Genomic DNA, 20,832 nt, shown 5'->3' on the forward strand with positions numbered 1-20,832 from the left:
AAAAGTCATCCCTAGGCAGTGATATTTGAGTCCAGATCCAAGTGATGTTAAGAAGTCTATACTCAGGAACCTATAAATGATACTTTATCTCTTTCATGAAAAAAAAAAAAGTGTGACAGACAAGAAAACTAGGCAGAATATTGATACACAGGCAAGTCCCATCTGTAACCAACAAGAGCAGAAAACTTGCCTGTCTGTGCAGCTGATCTGCTGGTTAGAGCCTGCCTTCTCCTTGTTCTTGAGTTTTCCAGTCTCCCCTCCCTTTTCTACCTCTTCTCTATATATCATCTCTCAAGACATTCTCCTGCCCTCTTTAGGCTGAATTCCAGTACTGAACTATGTTTTCCTTTCTTTTCTCTTACTCATTCTTTCAAGGAATTAATTTCATGCAGCATTTGCTATTGAGCCCTGTAATGCCCCAGACCAAACTATGTGATAATTCAACCTTCTTTAACTAGACTTTGAGGATTCTTCCCCATTGAGTCTTTTTGACAACCAATTAACTACTATTCATTGAATACCAATTATACATCAGATTCTACATTAGGAGCTGGAGATAAAATGATGAACAAGATAAAGTGCCTACTTTAAAAGAGTTAAATAAACTCTTTTACAAGTAAGTTGTCAATTTAAAAATGAAAAATTTTACAACTTTTGGATGTTGTTAATATGGTAGTGAGTATGCACAGGGATTTCTTCCATACTATTTAAAATATAACCTCCTTGGAAAAATTGGTACAGGAATAAATGAAATATAATTATGATGTCATTCTCAAAAGGTTATTAATGGCCTAGCTGCATGGTAGGCACTGTTTACATGTGGCTATTTAAATTTAAATGAATTAATTGGACAAAAGTTAAAATTCCCATTCCACACTAGCCACAGTATAAGGGCTCAATAACCATATATGTTTAATGACTGTCATTTTGAAGAATATAGATACACACATGTTTCTTCCTACAGAAAGTCCTGTTGAACAGTACTGGTCTAGATAGCATGAAGATGATGGAAATCTTCCATTCATGATAATAGTAATTGACAATAATTTTATGTGTGAGACATTATATACATATATGTAGGTGTGTGTGTGTGTGTGTGTGTGTGTGTTTGTGTGTGTGTATTTGACTTATTTAATCCCCACAAAAATGTAAATACTGCTACTAGACCCATTTTACAGATTAGGAAAAAGAGATGTCTAATCTTATTGCTCAATATCATTCAGGTAGCAAAACACTAAGAAATGAACCCACAGTCTGACAGTAGAGTCTATCTTCTTAACAAAGTATCATAACGTCTTGGTGTGGGACACTGAAGAGAATGAAGAAGAGATTTTACTCTGACAGGCAGAGCCTCTATAGAAATAAGAAGTGGATATTTTTGTCAATATCTTTGGCAAGTATGACCTTTTTATGTCTATGAAATTTATCCAAAATAGGTCTTATGGACCAGAGGTTTAAATGGAGTCAGACATGCAGAATTCCAGAGTGTTAGAACTGAAAAGAACTGATGTATTATATGGATGAAGAAACCAAGGCATGCAAAGATTATCTGACCTGCCCATGATAACAGTTAGGACCATAGTGAAAATTAGAGCTCAAGTTTCCAGTGTGTGTGTGTGTGTGTGTGTGTGTGCGCGCGCGCGCGCGCGCACGCGCGCAAGTGTAAGCATGTGTGTGTGTGCAAGCGTGTGTGTGTTTACACATGGCCCCCATTGGCATCCAGAACTTAACATTTCCCTGTATAGTATTTATTAGTTTAAAAATGAACTAATCTTGAGAAGATATTTTCTTCTTCCCAGAGTGTTGGCTACACCAGTGTAATTGATTTATTAATCCATTCACTTTCCTTTTGTCTAACCTTTCCTTATTTTACCCACCCATTCTTTCATTCCTCCTTCACCTTTACAACAGGAATTCACAACCTAACTACTAATTCTTTCTGAATCATAGCAGTTTTAGTCCTTACACATGCTGTTAGGAATTTGGAAAATATGTCATAGGTTCCAAATCGCTTTAAGTGAATATTCACAAATTTGCTTCTGCCTTTTTTTCTGGGAGAGCTCCTCCTGATATTGCCTCACCACCTTTTACATACTCCACCTTGCCAGCCACCAAGATGCACGCAAAGAAAGCACTATTGAAGGAGTTTTCGTTGAGCTTTTTAGTTTCTGTTCCACTGCAAAGAGGTCATAAGCTTTCAGAGCATAAAACAGTCTGAGTGCAGCTGACAACCCAAAGGGTGGGCTAGAACACTGCAGAAAGCTTCTTGCCTTCTTCTCCATTGCTGAGGACAAGTTCGAGCCAGCAGCCGACCTAATCAACCTTAAGACGCGAAGTCCCAGGGCGCGTCCAGTCCCAGGAAGTCTGGCTCGGGGTTTGCCGGCGTGGTGGAGAAGCTGGCAGGCGGCAGGCTGAGCTCCACTGGACACAGCCTAGTGGCCCGGGGCGCGCCCGCTGCGCTCTCAGAGTCCAAGTCTGGCGCACCGCAGGAGGCAGGAGCGCTCCCCCTAGCCGCGGCCGCTTCTGCCCCCAGGTGTCTCTTGCCCTGGTTCCAGTGAGTAAACCAACAGCGGTCTCCGCCTTCTCAACTAGGCGTGCATCTCTCCTTCCATCCTTGCTTACATAAGGCGGGCGGGCGCGCTCCCGCTGCCGCTTACCCCCAGCAGAGTTGGGCTGTGCCCTCCACGCCTTCTTGGCGCGGCAAGCGCCTCCGAGTACCCGTGCGTCCCACTCTAGGAGGTGACTCTTTGGCCACCCAGCACCGGCAATCGGGGCGTCTCTTCTCTTGCTCGAGACCACTGAGATTGGAGACGGGAGCGCCTCACCGTGCCCAAGCTTCTTCCGTCCGCTCCCTTCTCCTCCCACTTTCCCCACATTCCCCCACCCTCTGGTGCCTGTGTGTGTTCCTCACAGGCTAAGGGACCCGGAGAGCAGTCCATGCTCGACGCACGGCGGAGCTGCGGCTGCTTCTGCTGCTGAGGGGAGCCGAGAAGGTGGCGGTCTTGCGCCTCCCTGGACTTCCCAAGTGGGGGCAGAGCAGTCGCTCGCGGGAGACGTCAGTTGGAAAGGCACAGGGAAACAGGAACCTTCAAACTCCTCCTCGGCGTCTCCTCTCCACCCCCTTTGGCCCCTGCCCTTGAAGAAAGTGGAGTGTGGCGTTTGGCTGTCGTTATTTCTTGGGACTGCTTCGCCGTGCACGGATTCAGCGGCTGCCCAGTGGGGCTCTCCGCTGTTTGCGCGTCTCTCGGTGTTGTTCCCTCCGGCACACCTCTATCGACGATGAGGAAAGGTCTGCGGGCGACAGCGGCCCGCTGCGGACTGGGACTAGGATACGTGCTGCAAATGCTCGTGCTACCTGCCCTGGCCCTGCTCAGCGCCAGCGGCACCGGCTCAGCCGCTCAAGGTAAGGGGGTCCGCCAGGCTAAGCGGCCACCTCCCTTCGCTTCTTCCTTCCCTCCTTCTACATCTCCTCTTCCCTAGTTCTTCTGGCTTCCTCAGTCTACCTCGTTGCTCTCAACTGGAGACCACTTTATATTCCACTTTCCCAACTAGTCAAGAAGCTTTGATTATTGCGATTTTTAATCTGTCTTCCGAAAGGGGCAAAGATGGACCAGGGACGCACAGGGTTTGGACAACGCATCCGTCTCTGTGCATGTGAGAGCCTGGGGTATTTTGCACTTCCAGCTCCGCACGCGCACGTTGTTGCATAGTGTACACACAGAGGTTTGAAGAGACTCTCGGTACGGGTGGCTGTGTGGTTTGACATAGATGCACCCTGATGCGAATGGTGGGCAGAGGCTCCCCGCGCTGTGCGGTAGCTGGGGTTGCACAGCCTTCACTGCATCTCAGCTAAGGAAATGTGTCCATTACCGCTGAGGACCCAAAAGCGCTGGTGCCCCTTGGCTGCTGCTTGGGGCGCTGTGGAGAAACACAGCCCGGCCGGACTTGCGTTCCCAGCCAGAGGCAGGCCACTAGTGTGCCTGCCTCTGCACTCTTACCCTTTCGTATCTCCTTCCCACAAGGCGCCAGAGAAACTTAAAACCTCTGAGCTCTGGGGGAATAGGCTGGTTGTTGAATCCAAATCTGCAACTCCCCGGGGTAGCCAACCAGTTCATAACTCGCGACATTTTAATTTAATGCGTGTGAGATTTAAAATAAGTGTCCGGAGCCTTGGGCAAAGCCAGGCTGGAAGGACAGTGGTTGGAAGTTGTGGGTGGATAAGGGAAGAGCGGAGACCCCGGGACTGGTCCCTTCACTCCCTTCTTGTTCCCGGAGTTTGAAGTGGTGGCGACAGCTCCCAGCCTTAAGGAGAAGAAGGAGCCAAAGTTGCCTTTACCAAAGTCTCTCAGGTCATCTGGGCCCCTAACCTACACTCCAACATAGTCCACTTAGATCTTTTCGCCCAGTTGGGTGGTGATAGCTGGCTTTGGAGAAGCAGAGCAGCTTTTTCTGAAAGCGGGTGGTGGTGATGTGGAAGGAAGCCTATTCAGCATTCAGAGGCAATTCAGGGATCTCCCCTACACACACACACACACACACACACACACACACACACACACCACTCATACACATCTTGGTTATACTTTTTTCCAAATTTGGAGAGCTGGAGAAATCAAGGAGGTAGCCCCTATTCCCTGGTGATGCTCAGACACTGGATTTTCCCGTCTGCATTCCATCTGATCTGTGAGAAGCAAGAGGAGCTGGGGGCAAAGGAGGGGGAAGGTAGTGGTGGAGTGGAGTGCCTAGGCAAGGCGAGTGTGGTCCGGGTGGGGAGGTAAGTGATTAGCAAGGCTTTGTGAATTAGAGATAGCTACTTCGGGTGTAAATTTTCCTGCTGCCCTGCTAAGTGGCCAGGCTCATAAATCCTTCCTTCCTTTTCTCGCCAGATGCCTCCCATCCCTGAGGTTCTGCTCGGGTTTTCTTATGCATACCTCCAGAGCTCATCTATCTATTTTACCATGGAATCTCCATTGGGAATCATATGGTTCTTGTTATAGATTTCTTGAAATTGGTAAGAAGTTCTCAGGGCGGTAGCCCAGGATACTTAGAGGAAGGTATTTGGAAGCTTAAGTGAGCAACCTGATGAATAGATGTGGAATCAACCGCGTGACTCCCTATGGAATTCGCCTGCTGTTATTGGGCGCACAAAGGACTGAGCCATGGGGGTGGCCAGGCATGGGACATGGTGAGAGAACTATTTGGGGAAAGGACAAGTTAAAGTCTCCAAAGATGCCAAAAGGAGATAGGATGCCTGCTGAGAGCTTACAACAGTCCAATTAAAAAGACTGGGAAGAAAAGGGATCAATAAAGATAATCAAACAGGACATAGTAAATGGATTGATATTGAAAGAAGAAAGGAGAAGAGATTAAAAGAAAAGACACTCAAGATACACTTGAGTGTTTTCCTCTTGCACTTTTTCTTCTTATAGACCAGGCAATTCAAGAGTTATTTTGATCTTAACTCGAAAAAGAAAGTGTATTCTGTGGTGTGTATACATTTCTATGCACAGTTCTCCATTTACTTCATTTAATTCTTTCAGTTTCCAGTGACTTTTTTTTCTTAAATTATGTGTCCTGTGAAATGCTTCCACAACCACTTTTATGATTGTTATTCTCCATGTTCCAGGACATCAGCTCTTCCTGTGTTCTGTTAGGTATCAAAAGAAACAGAAAGCACCAAACTCTTCCATAAGCTACAGTCCCCATCACTGCTACCTATTATCCCAGCCAATTTAATGTTGAACCATCATTAACACTTTCCTTTCAGAATCACATATTTACAGTAGGCTGGCAGTCAGACATCCATTTCCTTCAATATTTCTCAGGTCTACTCATTTTGCATTAGAACAGCCCATGCCCTCAAGCTATGATTTCCTTGTTCTATGAGTTAAAGACTGGAGTGGAGTATTTTTATGAATGTGCAATTAAAATAGAACAGTTCATTTAAGTACTTTACCAAAAAACATTATATTTTTGATCCATTGTTGTAGAAGTGCTGGAAAAAATTAGAAGCTTTGGAAAATATATGTCTCTTTGGAGATAGCCAAGGAAAAAACAGGTCTTTCAGAGCAAAACAGAGTGGATGTTATTTGTGAGTGCACTGAGTTTGTAACTGTGGTTTAAAGACCAACAGCAGTCATTTTAAACAGGTCCTTGGGAAATTCTCTAGGCTTTAGGCAACAACTTTCTTCTTTCCTGCTATGCTCTAATTGTTTCATTCAGGATTGCTGGGAACTCCTAGCTCCAGGGAATTTGCCCGTGCTTCTGATTCCAAGAATGAAAGATTTTACTAGTAAAGGCAGCCCAGTGAGTGAAAGTATGGATGTGTGTGTGTGTGTGTGTGTGTGTGTGTGTTTCTGATTTGTGTAATTCTGAATTAGTGCCCTCCTGTTGTATAAATGCATTTTATCTAGGCTACACAGTATTGATGTGCTGCTTATCTAGCACCAACTAGTGTTATGTTCGGAGTGTTAACACCTCCGAACTCAGAATTGAAAATTACTAAAGATTCAAAACAGATTGGAATAATTCTCTGTTATCTTAATTTATGGTGTTTTTAAAAACCCACAAATATTACACTTCTTCCAATGAAAGAATACTTTCATGCTTTTATGCATATTGGTGTGGAACAAATTGACAACTGGTGTTGAAAACAACTGAGTTTCATTACAATTCTACCATATATTTTTCCATTCTAGGGGCAGATTCATGAATTCACTTTGGAAATTTTCAATAAGAGAAAGTATGTTAGTTTATCTTTGTTTAGAAAAATAATTTTATGTGTTATGGCTTAGAAAGTGCTTAACTGTCTTCAGGGAACAAACTTTTTAAGCATTTGCAATAAATGAGAAATCATTAGATCATAATAGACATGTGCATGCCCTGGTCTTCTGTTTTCTGGATATAGAGGATTTGAATTTAAACAAGACAGGTTCTTTGTAGTATCTACTATTGGACTTTGGGAACTGCTTTTAATCAAAATTTATACTGATCTAGTTTTAGCAAACCCTTAATGATAGGAAGGAGGCATCAGCTCTATTAGGCAAACCCTGTTAGCTTATTTAGAATTATTGTTGAGACTTAAATATAACTGTTATCTAATGTATGCTAGTGTCTCCAATTAGTGCAAACAGCAAGAGTATGCTCTATTAGGCCTTAACTGCATTTAGCACTTCTCTGATTCAGGTCATGGCTTTGCTGGAGCAGCAGAGGGAGTCACTCTCAGAAGAAACATTAACATTACAGGCTGCAACCACTTCCGGAGAAGAGTAGGGAAAATGGTGGGAGTGGAGACTGAGCCAGTGCTCCTGCCTTGCAGCTTTGGCCTACATCTTTTTTTAGTTTGACTTTTGTACTTGTGGCAGTTAAAAACAATCCCATTCACATGTTCCCACACATTAAAAACTTATTAGCTCCTTTGACTTGAATATAGTATAAGAGGTACTTCTCATAACACTTTTCTCCCAGACAATGTGCTGTTCCTTAGGAACATAGAGTTGAATGAGACCTCAAGAAGATGGGCTTACAAATATATAGTACAATTCACTTGCAAGAATAATTCACTTTCTGAAATATAACAGTAGTCACAGGCATAGTATTTTCTGGATTTAGACATCTGAGATAGTAAACATAGGTTAGGCCAGGATTCTGATTTGATTGGTGGTGGGAATTCCAAAGTTTCTACTTAGAGAAACTCAAGGGGGTGATTTAGATGGAAGCAATTTTCTTAAAGTTGTTTACATCTTAACAGTATGTTCCTTAGATTTCATATGTATTTTGTCCTGCTTTGGGGAGGGACCAGCTAAGGGCTATGTGTAGTGTATACCCATTTTATTAGTTAGCAAAGTGGTTACCAGTGCTTTATAATCCTGCTTCTAAGCTTCCTAGCTGTGTGACCATGGATCAGATATTTAGCCTCTCTGTGCTTTAGTTTCCTCACATGTAGAATGAGAACCATATATGCTATCGGTCAGACTAGGATTGAATGAATTGATACATATGAAGCAGCTAGAGCAGTGTTTAACTCACAGAAAGTAAATATGATTCCTTGGCTTCCAACTCTAAAACACCAGCAAAGCCCAAGATGTTAAAGGAATTAAAGACCAATAATTTTGAAACTTAAAATGAGAATAACTGTGGGAGCTGCTTTTCCAAAAGTAAGAAATGGGGTTGTCTAAGGAGACACTCCAAAATAGATCACTGCAGACTTCTAAACAGGATCAAATTCTTTGGACAACCTGTGGGTGTCTCACTCTATTTCTTAGCCTCTTTTCTTCCTTTCTATATTCTCTGGGAAAAATGAACCCACTAGCAGTTCTAAACAAGCACATGTCATGTCACTGCCAGTTAAGTCCTGGCAACAGTCTCTACCCTTGACTTTGTATCTTTACAAGAAATATTTAAGACGAGTCTTCAATAAATCTATAAAAAAGACTTCTACAGAAAACAAAACAAAATGTCATATACAGGCTTTCTGATAAGGGTTCCTAGAAAATGAGCCCTTTGTGCAAATATATGTCAACAGTTTTTCTTTAAAATGAAATGGATGAAAGTACACAGTCTAAGAACATAATCAAATTGTTTAATAGTACAAATGTTTATCATTTAAATTCACCAGAATTTTCATTTATTCATACTATATTTGCAATAGAAAATTTGGTAGAATTTATGACAGCAGAGGTAACATTAATATATGCAATATATGTTTTAAAACATATTTAATTACTTATAATTGTATTAAATATAAACAATAAACAACTATTGTTATTTCTTTGCACACTACTTTCTGGCAAATTTTTAAGGTAAAACTAGGGATTTGCAGGGCTTTCTATGTTACTTAGCATTATTAAGGCAGATTTTTCTTATACAGAATTAACGTTCTGCTCTAAATTATTGATAGCTTGGTTCTGCGTTTAGCCCTAAATCTTTCCTCACTTCTCCTGTCCCCTTCACTCACTTCCCCTCTTTCTTTCTTTCCCTCCTTTTCCCCCTCTCCTCTTCCCTCTCTTCCTCCCTCTGATTCCTTAAATCTATGTATGGACTCTTTGATTTCATTACTTATTTGTATTTGTTATTGCTTATGTATTTGTGTAGGAGGGCTGCATGAATCTGAGATTTGGATATTGTTTTAGTATTATTAAGTTCAAGAATGTTTTATTCACAGAAACTCAATGCTATTTTTTATGGTAATTCTTTGACACAGAATAAATTTGCCTTGAACAATATCAAAACACTAGTGTTTCCTTTTTTCCAGTTCTCAAATAGAAATCTAGTAACTGGGTAATTTACTGTTTTTATTGTTGTAAGTATTTACCTCAAAATTTATAGAGATTTTAATTGATAACATTTTATACTAATACTTTTATAATTAGATCAAAAATAGAAAATTAAAAAAAATCTTCTTTACTTGTTTGGAGCTATTAGAATAATTTCTGCCTTTTCATGAAAACTTAAAATATATCATACTGCAAGTTTTGGGACATTTATAAACAAAATATTACAAAATATTGAGCTATAATTTGAGAAATAAATAAAAACGTTTTGGATTGAATTTGTAACATGGATTCTCATTTTGAACATTGACATTCTTCATAAAGTTGCTCCTTCAGGACTATATAATGATATTTTCAGATACACAGATAAATGTAACAGATTTTTATAGGTACTTAAAACACATCTAACCTTCTGCACAGAGTCCATAGTACTAAAGTTACCATGACATTACTTAAACTGAAGTTGTAATTTAGAAAGTGAGCTAAAGCTTCCAAAGTGCCAAATATGCAGCTACTTGTGCTTACACCAGTGTGCCTTTTATTAGCATTGAGCAGTGACTCAAAAGTGTGTTGTCTTGTAAAAGTGAAACGTAACATCTGAAATCGCCTACGTGTGGAGAGTGCCCTCTGTAAATTAAATAACCAACTGCTTCCCATTGCCACCACTGCACAGTGATGGGAGAATGCGGAGAACCCCAGGAAACTGAATTATATTGACAAGCCTGTTACACTTCTCATTTTAAATATCAGTGTTCAAAATAATCATGTTAACAGATGATATTGATTAATCAAATTTAACTCCAGAGTTACCAATCCTATTTATTTAAAAAATGTTGTGTGGATAGGGGGCTTTACCTTCATTAATCATTTTGTCATGTGAATTCTGTGGCTAGTTTCATTTCTCAGCAATTATGAAAGCTATAAAAATGCCTCATGTAAATGAACACATATTATGTCCTCTTCTAACTAAGGATGTTAAACAACGGAAGCTCTGCAACAGTTTAACGAGCTTATTGATGAATGCTAACATTTCTCATTTTCAGTCAATGTCTTAATTGATTATTTAATCATGGACTGCCTCAACTTGAGTATAATTCATTATCTTTTTTTTTCACTATTGAGAAGAAAAACCTTATATAGAAACATTCCTTTCCAATAAAAACAGACCAGTGCTTTCATATTAAAATGTATCTGCAGTCCATTATAAGGTAAAATATTTCCATGAATAAAAATGTAGTTTTCCCTCCCAAACTTAAGAAAATTAATATGTGTAATAACATAATAGTTTAGCATAGAAGTATATCGAACTAGTTGGTATCCTTCTATAATTGTGTAGAAAGCTAATTCTTTAAAATTAATTATAATAAACATTCTCAGTGCAAGTTTACTACAATATATTAGGGTGCATGGTGTAATAATATCCACTTATAATTATAGCAAAGAAAATTCATGTATGGGATTAAATTTAAAGGGAGCAAATTCTAAAATTCTATTCCATATGAATTTTAATTTTTTACTTGTATTTAAATTTGATATTTTAAGTTATAACATCAGTTTTTAGAATTTTAAGAGTCTAAAAAGTTCTTTTAAGAACAAGATCAAAGAATACTCCTTAACAGATGGTATTCTCTAACTTTTTACACATACTAAAAATGATAGTCTGTGACAACAGCACAGCTTTTTTTGTTGTTGTTGTTTTATTATACATGATTTCCAGAGACCTGTGTTATCTCTAATCAAAGCAAACAAACAAAAAATTACTACCAGTATCACAACCAAAGCTTGGAGTGCAAAAATGAAATAAATAAGGGCAATTTCACTTCTGGGTGATATATGTTAGCATTGAGATTTAGCTTTGGGTAAAAGCAACATGATATATCTTCATTAAATAAAAAGCTTGCCCAAATATATACATTGTAGCCACCCAGTGGAAGTATTCAAGTTTAGCAAGTAGCAATCTTGAAATCATTCTAAATAAAACAGTAATTATGTTTTTTTTTTTTTTTTTAAGCAACTTTCCTTTTTCACTCTGGATCTCCATGAGATGATGAAAGACTTAAAACTTAAAAATTTGTTAGGTAGGGATCAAATTTAAGAATTGAAGGAAGTTAAGACTTTTTTCTCCCTGCCTATCAGAGCAGTCACTCACAGAACATGCAGAGTGGTGGAAAACAACTCAGAATCTGAGGGGAAACAGACATGTTCGAATGATTCATTATTTGTGCTATCCAGGACAGAGATCTAAGATCAATTCTTCATCTTAATATTATTTGACACTTAATATTATCTGACTCGAGACTTATCTAAATAAGTCTTGATTTGCACTTATTTCAATTAACATAGCAAAATAATTTGGAAAGTATTTTAAAGGCCTATATGTTTAAGAAGTTAATTATTTACATGAAGTGAACTTGGATATTCTTGAACCAGTTTGACAGGGTGTATGTGTTGGAAATATCTAGAATTAAATCCATGGTATACTGATATCCTTCAGTGGTCTTTGTGAAGTGCACTGCCACTTGCTGAGCTACTCTCTTAAACATTGTCATTAATAACAATGCCAATGTTATTTTTTAAATCTCACCTGCTCATAAGAAATTGAGTAATGTTTCCTTAGAATGTTCTTAGAGACATTCATTCCCCTGAAAAGGATTTGCATAAGTGTAGTTTATCTTTTAAGAGAATTATAATACATATAAAAATGGTATTACTGTCTTTTTTATGTATTGATTAAAACATATATATATATATATATATATATATATATATATATATTTATTTATTTATTTATTTATTTTTTGTTTACAGTTAAACATGCAATATTTCTACATAGATTTAAAAGGACCACAGTGAAAAATTTTATATTTTACTTATATGAAAAAGAGTAGAGAAGTGGTTGGGAAAATTTTAACAGTGGATATGTTTTCCCAGTGGAAAGGAGAAGAGGTCATTTTACTGGATTTACTAGATATGATTTACATGTCATTTTGAAATGAATTAAGTAACTATGAAATTTTTTTCTAGGGTGGTATTTTTAGGCCATGTCTTAGTGAAGCAAAGAATTGCAAGGAGTAATTCTCTGTGAGCAGATGTGATTGTGCCAATTTCTGTGTGTGTGTGTGTGTGTGTGCGCACGCACATGTGTGTGTACCTTTTGGAATGTTTTAAGAGTGAAAGTTCATTTTCAAGCAGATTTGGCAATATCCTCAAAATAAAAAATGAACCTATCAAACAAATGAAAACATACTTTTTTAACTTATAAAACAAATTCATGAATAGAAAATCAGATTTAATCATCCATTTTCAATTATCTTATGTTTCTTATGAAAAAATTATCTTATGTTTCTGCAAAAAGTTACCTTTCTCTTGATGCATTGCTAAGTCATTTCCCTGGTGTACAATAGGGATGCCTCTACCTCATAAGTGAAGTGGCTTATATGATAGAAACAAGTTTTTCTCCTGTCATCCAAGTGATCTCCACTTCCACTGACTTGTTTCAAATGTGTGGAGAACTTCTGTTCTTTTCTGATAGTTCTATGGTGGACTATAACTCATTGACCAAGGGAGAATGTCCACTTTCATGCATGCAGGGGTAAAATCCTTTATTCACTTCATGACTCTCTTTCTCTTTCTGGATGCTCCCTCGGAGGGACAACATTCTCTTAGTAAGCACCCTATGTGAAATGACCTCCTGTATGGGCTGATCGAAGAAGAGGTCAGCTGTGTTATTCTTCCCTGACCAGAATCCAGTGATGGTTGGTTTTAACCTCTTAATCAAATGGAGTTATGCTTGATTTTTTTGGACTCCCTCAGATGCCATATTGGTGGTTTTATTTCCAGGATTATCCATTATGTCCATTTAAAAGCTCTATTTAAATGGATGAAGAAAGTTAATTGAAAGGGGAGGGAGTGAGGTTGTTACTAAGGAAAGAATATGCAGAATTTCTTTGAGGATATGGTGATGATATGCCTCCTTGTTTATATTCAATATTATAATATTAATGTACAAATTTTACATGATATACCAATTTATATAGATATATAGTATCTATTGTCATGTTTTCATATCACTTGGCATTTTTGAGCTAGGCGTTTTAAGCCATGCAAATAAATCCTAGGATTCAGAAAAGTATTTTGAATATTCTTTATCAGACACATATAACATAGGGATTTCATAGCAAAATATATAGTCTACTGTTAAGAATAGCAAAGTAAATAATAATTCCTCTCAAAGTTTTGTGATTGCAAATCTAAATGTTAATGAGAGACGTTGCCGTTTAATGCTGAATTGCAAGGTTAAAAGAGGGTCTTAAAGATAACAGTGAACTCCAGAGTACTTGAGTTTGTTTTGCATTCAGTGACAGTCACTAAATTAGGGAAAGGAATGTTCAAACAACACACTTGAGGAAAAGTGATTTTTATAGAAAGGAGCCATTTCTGCTAATAGCCAGTAACTGCACATAACCCCGCTGACATTAAAAGTCCATTAGCTAAGCCCAGTTTAAATAGCAGCTGATGCAGTGTCAGCTAAATGTACATTGGAATTTTTTCATATAATGCAGTAATAGCAGTTCTACATTTTTTTTTCTAAAACTATGTACATTAAGTAAAACAAATGTCATCTGATAGTAGTAGCAGGGCTGCTAATAAACAGGCAGAGGTTTGTGATGAAACAAAAGTAACAGTCTATATAACAAGAAGATAATAAATGGCATGATGATTTTAAAAGGGAGACTTTGAGAAAAATCATCTGCAGAAGCTTAAGCTGACATTCAGAAAGAGTTGTTTCCATAGAAGCACATGAAGTACTTTGAGATATTCATATAAAGTGAAATGATTTTTTTTTTTTGCTAATAGTTGCAGTAGTTTTTCCATGTATTTGAAATTACAGGAGGCCTCCTCCTTAGACACTTATGTGTGTAAATGGGAAAGAGGGTGAGAAGATAGCAAAGGGAGCAAATGAAAACATAGGTATAACTTAATATGTACTAATATTTTAAGGTGATTACTATGATTATAGTTTTGAAAGCAATATGGTGTATTTTTGCTGTCTGAAATGAAATTGAAGGTGAAATGTTCATATTATCCTCGGAAGAGTTCTCTAAATCTGTGTTTTTTCATCTTTGTAATATTTTACAATCAACATTTCAATTGTCTAAGACAAGTATTACTGAAAATTATACTAGAATCTAAAAATCTTTTAGAACATCTTTAAAGTATTCTCTAAGCCAGTGTTCTGTAACTATAAAACAATTGTGGAGACAAACGGGGCTGCTCAGTAGTCTAGTGTGTGAGTTGAGAACAAGTCAGTAATTAATCAGTGGCTGTCGCACGCACACCACTATGAAGTATTAGGAGAACTTCCAGGCCCACCTCCCCCTCCCCTATTATCAGGCCATTAGTGAAACCCAGTACAAGTAACCGTGGTGGAGCCCTGTGAGAGCATATGACCCCAGTAGCTTCTGCATAAGCTTTGTGAGCATTTTCACAATGGTCACTGGAATTTCCATCACACTTTATAATACTCAGAATTCTTTATTCCATTCCCTAGCTACAGACATCACATCTTTTATTTATATATTAAATATAAAATAATTTAAAATTATTTCTTAGTAGCACAATAAAAATAACTCTGCATTTCTTGAAAAGAATATTGTAAAAAAGAAAGTGGCAAAGAAAAAACAAAACAAAACAAAACAAAAAGGCTTACGTTTGCCCACAATGGAGTAGAAGAGATTTCCATTTTATGTTAATAAATTTTCATATAAGCACTTCCTAATAAAATAAAGAAATACTCCTCGGTGTTGTTAACTGTTTTAATTCATCTCAGACCACTGTAAATGCTCATTTTAAATGAATTGGGAGCTTACATGAATAGAGTTTTTGCAATTAAATTACTAACCAAAATCCCATTTACTAACATATTACATGAGAGACTTGATGAACAATCTCGTCTTTAGTATGTAACTCAAACATTAATAACAGATGGAAATATGCCTCAGTTCAACCATTGGGCTTTGATTTTTAATTCTAAACCTACTTCATTTTTTTTCAGACCAAAGCATCTTTTTAAAGTCACCATTTTCCGTATGGTTTTTCCTTTTGTATTGCATAAATATTAATTATATTGCAATATGAAAAAAGAATGCCATTGTGTTTGGTCACGTAATGAATTTGTACACATCTATGAACCAGTATTATGGCATTGAATTATGTTGAAAGTAACAAGATAATGCAAGATTGACTTAAATAGGACAATTATTACATTAAAGTTTTTAATAGTTTTAGAAAAAATGCTCTGCAATGTTAATATACCGTTACTTTCTAAATAGCTTCTCAACAGTGTGTCCTTTTTGTATGAATTACCTTTTTAAAAATCTTAAGTAAATACAACAAGAGTATTTTTCTGTCACTTGAATTTGTTCATTTATACATTATAAAAACAGTTTTTTTAAATAGTCTTTAAGAATGTCTTTAGTAATGTTTCATATTTTTTAATAATGTATCAACTGTAGTAAAATGAGCTAGTAGTTTTAGATTTGTCTTTTTTTTCCTTCTTTTCTCCCCCGCCCCACCCTTTAAAATTTCTATGCTTTGACTACTGGGGAAAAAAAATATATTGGATATATGTCTCTGTGTGTGTCTGTATGTGTTTGTGTGTGTGTTTGTGTGTGTATTGGGGTCTGATAATTTCATAATATAGAAATGTATTGAAATTTATTGAGAAAATATTAATGCGTAACCAGGAGTAATCCTGTGACAACTGGTCATGGGCAAATGATCATGCAAGCCTATCAATAAGTCCCTTGGTAAAGGTGAACAGACTGCTAACTCTTTGCTTGCAATTCCATACAAGTTAAAAATCTCTTAGTTTCACTTCACTCTGGAGAGTAGAAGATGAGAGTAATCATCGTATTTATGCCATAGAACTGTGAGGATTAATAGGGTGATCGAAAGAGAAGACCTGGAGCAGTTCCTGGCACCAGATAAGCCCTGAATGCACACTGATATTTGTTGCTGCTCTTGCTATTTTATTCTTTTTTTATTGGTTGTTCAAAACATTACAAAGCTCTTGACATATCATATTTCATACATTAGATTCAAGTTGGTTATGAACTCCCAATTTTACCCCAAATACAGATTGCAGAATCACATCAGTTACACATCCACATTTTTACATAATGCCCTATTAGTAACTGTTGTATTCTGCAACCTTTTTATTCTTGTCACAGAAGTCTATACTATATTGCAATTTTCATTTGTATTTGATATTAATATAAAAATAATTGGGGTATCAAAAGAATGAGAGAATATGTTCAGTTGGGGTATCATCAGGTGGAAGAATGTCACTTGGACCAGAAAAGGCATATTATCAGAGGTCAAATTTTTTTAAAAAAATTGGTAGACTTTAAAGTCACTCTTACTATATCCACTTAAGTCACGAGATTTTAATTTTTACATTAAAATCCATTGGAAAGTTACATGTTTGTTTCATTTTAGGGACAAGAAGGCTTAAGTGATTTTTTTTTTTTTTTTTTTTTTTTTGTTTCCTATACCAGGTTCTGAGTCTAGAATACATCCCAGTAAAACTACTACCTGATAAGCTTCAGGAAGAAATTTGGTTTATGTGTTTCTACTATACATTGCTGTATTTGTACAATATAAATTAAAGAGTAAGAAAAAACAATTATCAAATTCTTTACATTCTACTGGTAGTTAAACTTTTCCGAGAGAAATTGAAACAATTAACCTTCTTCACTTATGTCAGAAATTTTAACACAACAAAGCATTTATTGAAGTGATAAAAGCAAAAATTAATTAAACTGAAATTTCTAAGCAAGGCCAAAGTTCTATATGTGTCAGGGGCCATATAACAATAAAAGCCAAGGAGATATTAATTAGATACCCAGTGTAAGAACTTCACTTAATAAAATATATTTTGGACAGGATTATTTAATGCACAGACTAGCTGAACTCTGTAGTTCACAGGCATACTTGTATTATATTTGTGATATACAGGTGAGGAGAGACTTTCCAAAAACATAGTTGTATCTGGAAAGAAAAAGTCTATAGTGTATACTTATAAGCAGAAGGTGTATGAGAAATTAAATAACAACTTTTTTTAAAAAATCTGAACAAATAAAAACCCTTAGTTACAAAGAATATTCACATGTATAATATACATGTGTATATGTACATATACATACACATTTGATATTTGAATCACTATGACATTTATAATCTCTCTTTTCTATTGTTTTATATTCTTATAAAATTTAAATAAGACAAAACATTCAATTTTTTTTAAATTCATCAATTTGATTGGAAGAACACACCTAATCAAAAATGTTTGTAACCCAAACTTTAATGCAATAACATAATAGATGCATTAACTAAATAAATAAGGACAGTTCATCCACCACATCAAAATAATACTAACTTAGGAATCACTTTAAATATGTTCATGGAACACTATTTCATTTGTAATTTTTTTTTGGCCAAAAGTCAAAGTTCAGTATTCTTTTATTTCTTAAACTCTAATATACTCCTCCCCCAATTCTCCAAGTGCTGTGCTATAAGGTACATTCCACCTTTTAAAGGCAATATTAGTAGGATCTAAGTAATCAACAGTGTGGTTTACTACCTACATAATTATGAAAATCTTATCTTTATAGGATCTTACTCCTTTCACAGAGCCAACAAAAACAACTTAGAATACTTTTAATGACTGAGTAAACTGCTTAATTGAGGTTTATGCTGCATATAACATTTAGTTTTTAGTAGTTTTTTTGGATAATTTCCAGGGGCAAAGAAACGACAATGACTAAGAAGATGAGAAGGTAACTTTGATAACTTCTAGAATATACCTGTTTTGTTTTAAAGTCAAACTTCTCAAAATGTTGATGTTCTAAAAATTAAACTGTCTTAGGAAATACTATTAGGTGACTTTGGAAAGTTTATTTTGGTTTGTTTCAATGTTTTGTTGTTTTCTTTTATTGCAGCACTGGGGATGAGGATTGAACCCTAGGGCACTCTACCATTGAATCTCAGGGACAGCCAACCTTTTGTTGTTGTTCTTGTTGTTGTTTTGGAAATAGGGCTTTGCTAAGTTTTTGAGGCTGGCCCTGAACTTGGTGATCCTCCAGCCTCAGTGTGATTACAGACATGTGCCATTGAGCTTGGCCTTTCTTTTAAATTGATTGAACAATATCTATATTTTTTTCTGGAATGCATGATTATTTGCTATTATTTGACAGGATAGAAGAGCAATTCAAAAAGTCCAGTTGTTAAAGAAATTGGAAAAAAAATATTTCTTGTGGTCTTATATAGGTTTGGAAAAATTTAAAGATATTCAAGCATCAATGGTGTTATATTAGAAAAGATGATGTATGTTATCTGCATATTTCATAAATATGTTGATATCTTTGAACTGATACACTGAAGAAGTTTTTTCCTGCTCCCTGTCCTTCCCCACCTTCCTCTATCCTCCACACTAAAGCCAGGAAAATCTAACAAAATTCATCAATAGCGCTCTCTTTCTCAAAACTATTACCTTAAATACAAGATCTAAACTTCTTAATGAGATCGACAAGGCTATGTGTGTTTATCCTTCTAACTATACTCCTGGATACTCCTCTCTGGTTATAGTCTCCTAAGACTTTGCACCTTCTGCAGATCTGGATCAGATTGTTCTGGTGCAGCTCCAATATGGGGGAATACTTCAAGGTTTTCTAGCAAGCCGCCATGCTCATTCATTACCAGATTTCACTTGTGCTTCTTCCTTTCCAGAAAAAAAGTGTATGTTCTCATATTCTACACCTTATTCCTGGCTTAATCCTAGCATCTTTACGTCAGTTTAGATGTCCATTCCTTCATAAAACTACCTTTCTTATCCAACTGGATCACTCTTCTTTATCTGTGTCCCCAGCCCACATGTCATCATGATGAATACAGGAACCCTATTCACCATGGTATCACCAGCATGTGGCACAGTGTTTGGCACACAGTCATCATCTAATAGACATCCTTTGAACGGTATCAGATGAGTGCAAATTTTGTTCATGTATAAATAACAAAATATTTAACAATAACAATGTATAAATTAGAGGGGATTTTTGTGATGACCCATGGTGGTGGAATTAGTGGAAACTTTCCAGGTTCTTCTCATCACTAATTTGAGAGCTCCTGGACCTAGGGTGGTAAATGTGAAGTTGTAGGTGGAAATCAAAACTGTCTTAGGAGTGAATGTTTACCATCTCTTTGATACTATGTGCTATAGTTTAAATTTGAAATGTCCCTCAAAAGATCATAGCTTGGTGTCCAGCCCGTGGTGCTATCAGGAGGTGTTGGAACATTTAGGAGGTGAGACTGAGTAGAAGGAAATTATATCATTGGGGGCATGCCCTTAAAAGAGATATAGGAACTCTGGCTCCTTCTTCTCTCTCTTTAGCTTCCTGGCCACCATAAGATGAGCAGTGTTGCTCCAGTATGGCACTCTCCACTATGATGTCCTCCTTTCTCTGTAGGCCTAAAAGCCACATGGCCAGCTGACCATGGACTGAAACTTCTGAAACTATAAGCCACAATGAATCTTTTCTCCTTTTGAGTTGATTATCTCAAGTATTTTGTCACAGTAATGAAAAGCTCAAGCACTAACTAAATAGGGCAATCTCTTTAGCTTTAAAAATTCATTCCTAACTTCCGATTTTCTATCCTGTAATTTGGAGCTATTAAGGAATGAAGAAACCCTAAATAATTGATGGCTAATCAATGTGAGCACAATTGGGCTCTAACTGGTTTGGTCATACAGAAGTAAGAGTTATGGAGGTTTTCAAGTCAAGCAATACCACAATATTCCCACAAAATTTTTCTAGCTATTCAGTTGTAGAATTCTATCATGTGGAATATTAATAATATAAATTGACTCTCCAGATGGGTGATAAATTTTTCTTTTATATTTGGATTATTGTTGTGCCAAATACTATGGACTATTTTTTTCCTATTTCCACAATAAAGTAAATAAGTCTCTTCAGGTTATGATAGTTTGATGTGAGGTGGGTTGTATAAACGTAGCTGTAGGGGTAGAGGCAGAATGGCCAAGAGTCAAGAACAATAAATCTGTTTTGGACTAGATATTCACCCAATTGTTTCCCTGTAGTTGATTATTGTTTGAAAGGGTTATTTTGGTTTTGGTTTTTGTATTTTTATAGGACCACAGCCTATTATCTTTGGGCAGGATATTTTGATTTTTGGATTAGGAAATAGTATACTGAAATGTATCATTATGAACCATTATTGAATCAAATATTCTCATAGGCACTTTTAAGGTGACCAAAATATGTTATGGATTATGCTATGCTGCTAGCACAGAGGAAATTATAACAAGTAACTGCTACTTTTTTCTTAAGACTTCAGTAAACACAGCCCTAACTCGCCCTGAATAATTACCACAGAGAGCTATGCAGTGGTCTTTAACTGGTAGTTGTTTGTAATCAAGCAGCCTGAATCTTGCCTTGACATAAAGCAGAGGAAGTGGTTAGGAGACAGACCTGTAATTATC

At 36.7% G+C, this 20,832-nt stretch overlaps 1 protein-coding gene across 1 annotated transcript in view; it reads left to right on the forward strand.

Annotated features, from left to right (window-relative positions):
* Positions 1-3,169: 3,169 nt before the first annotated feature.
* Positions 3,170-20,832, forward strand: part of Unc5c (unc-5 netrin receptor C) — a 356,375-nt gene continuing 338,712 nt past the window's right edge. The window contains exon 1 of the mRNA XM_027926684.2: positions 3,170-3,403. Coding sequence (XP_027782485.1) covers positions 3,280-3,403 — 124 coding nt within the window. The 5' untranslated portion in view covers positions 3,170-3,279. The remainder of the gene's footprint in view (positions 3,404-20,832) is intronic.

The sequence above is a fragment of the Marmota flaviventris genome, chromosome 7, assembly GCF_047511675.1.
Source record: "Marmota flaviventris isolate mMarFla1 chromosome 7, mMarFla1.hap1, whole genome shotgun sequence".
Lineage (NCBI taxonomy): Eukaryota > Metazoa > Chordata > Mammalia > Rodentia > Sciuridae > Marmota > Marmota flaviventris.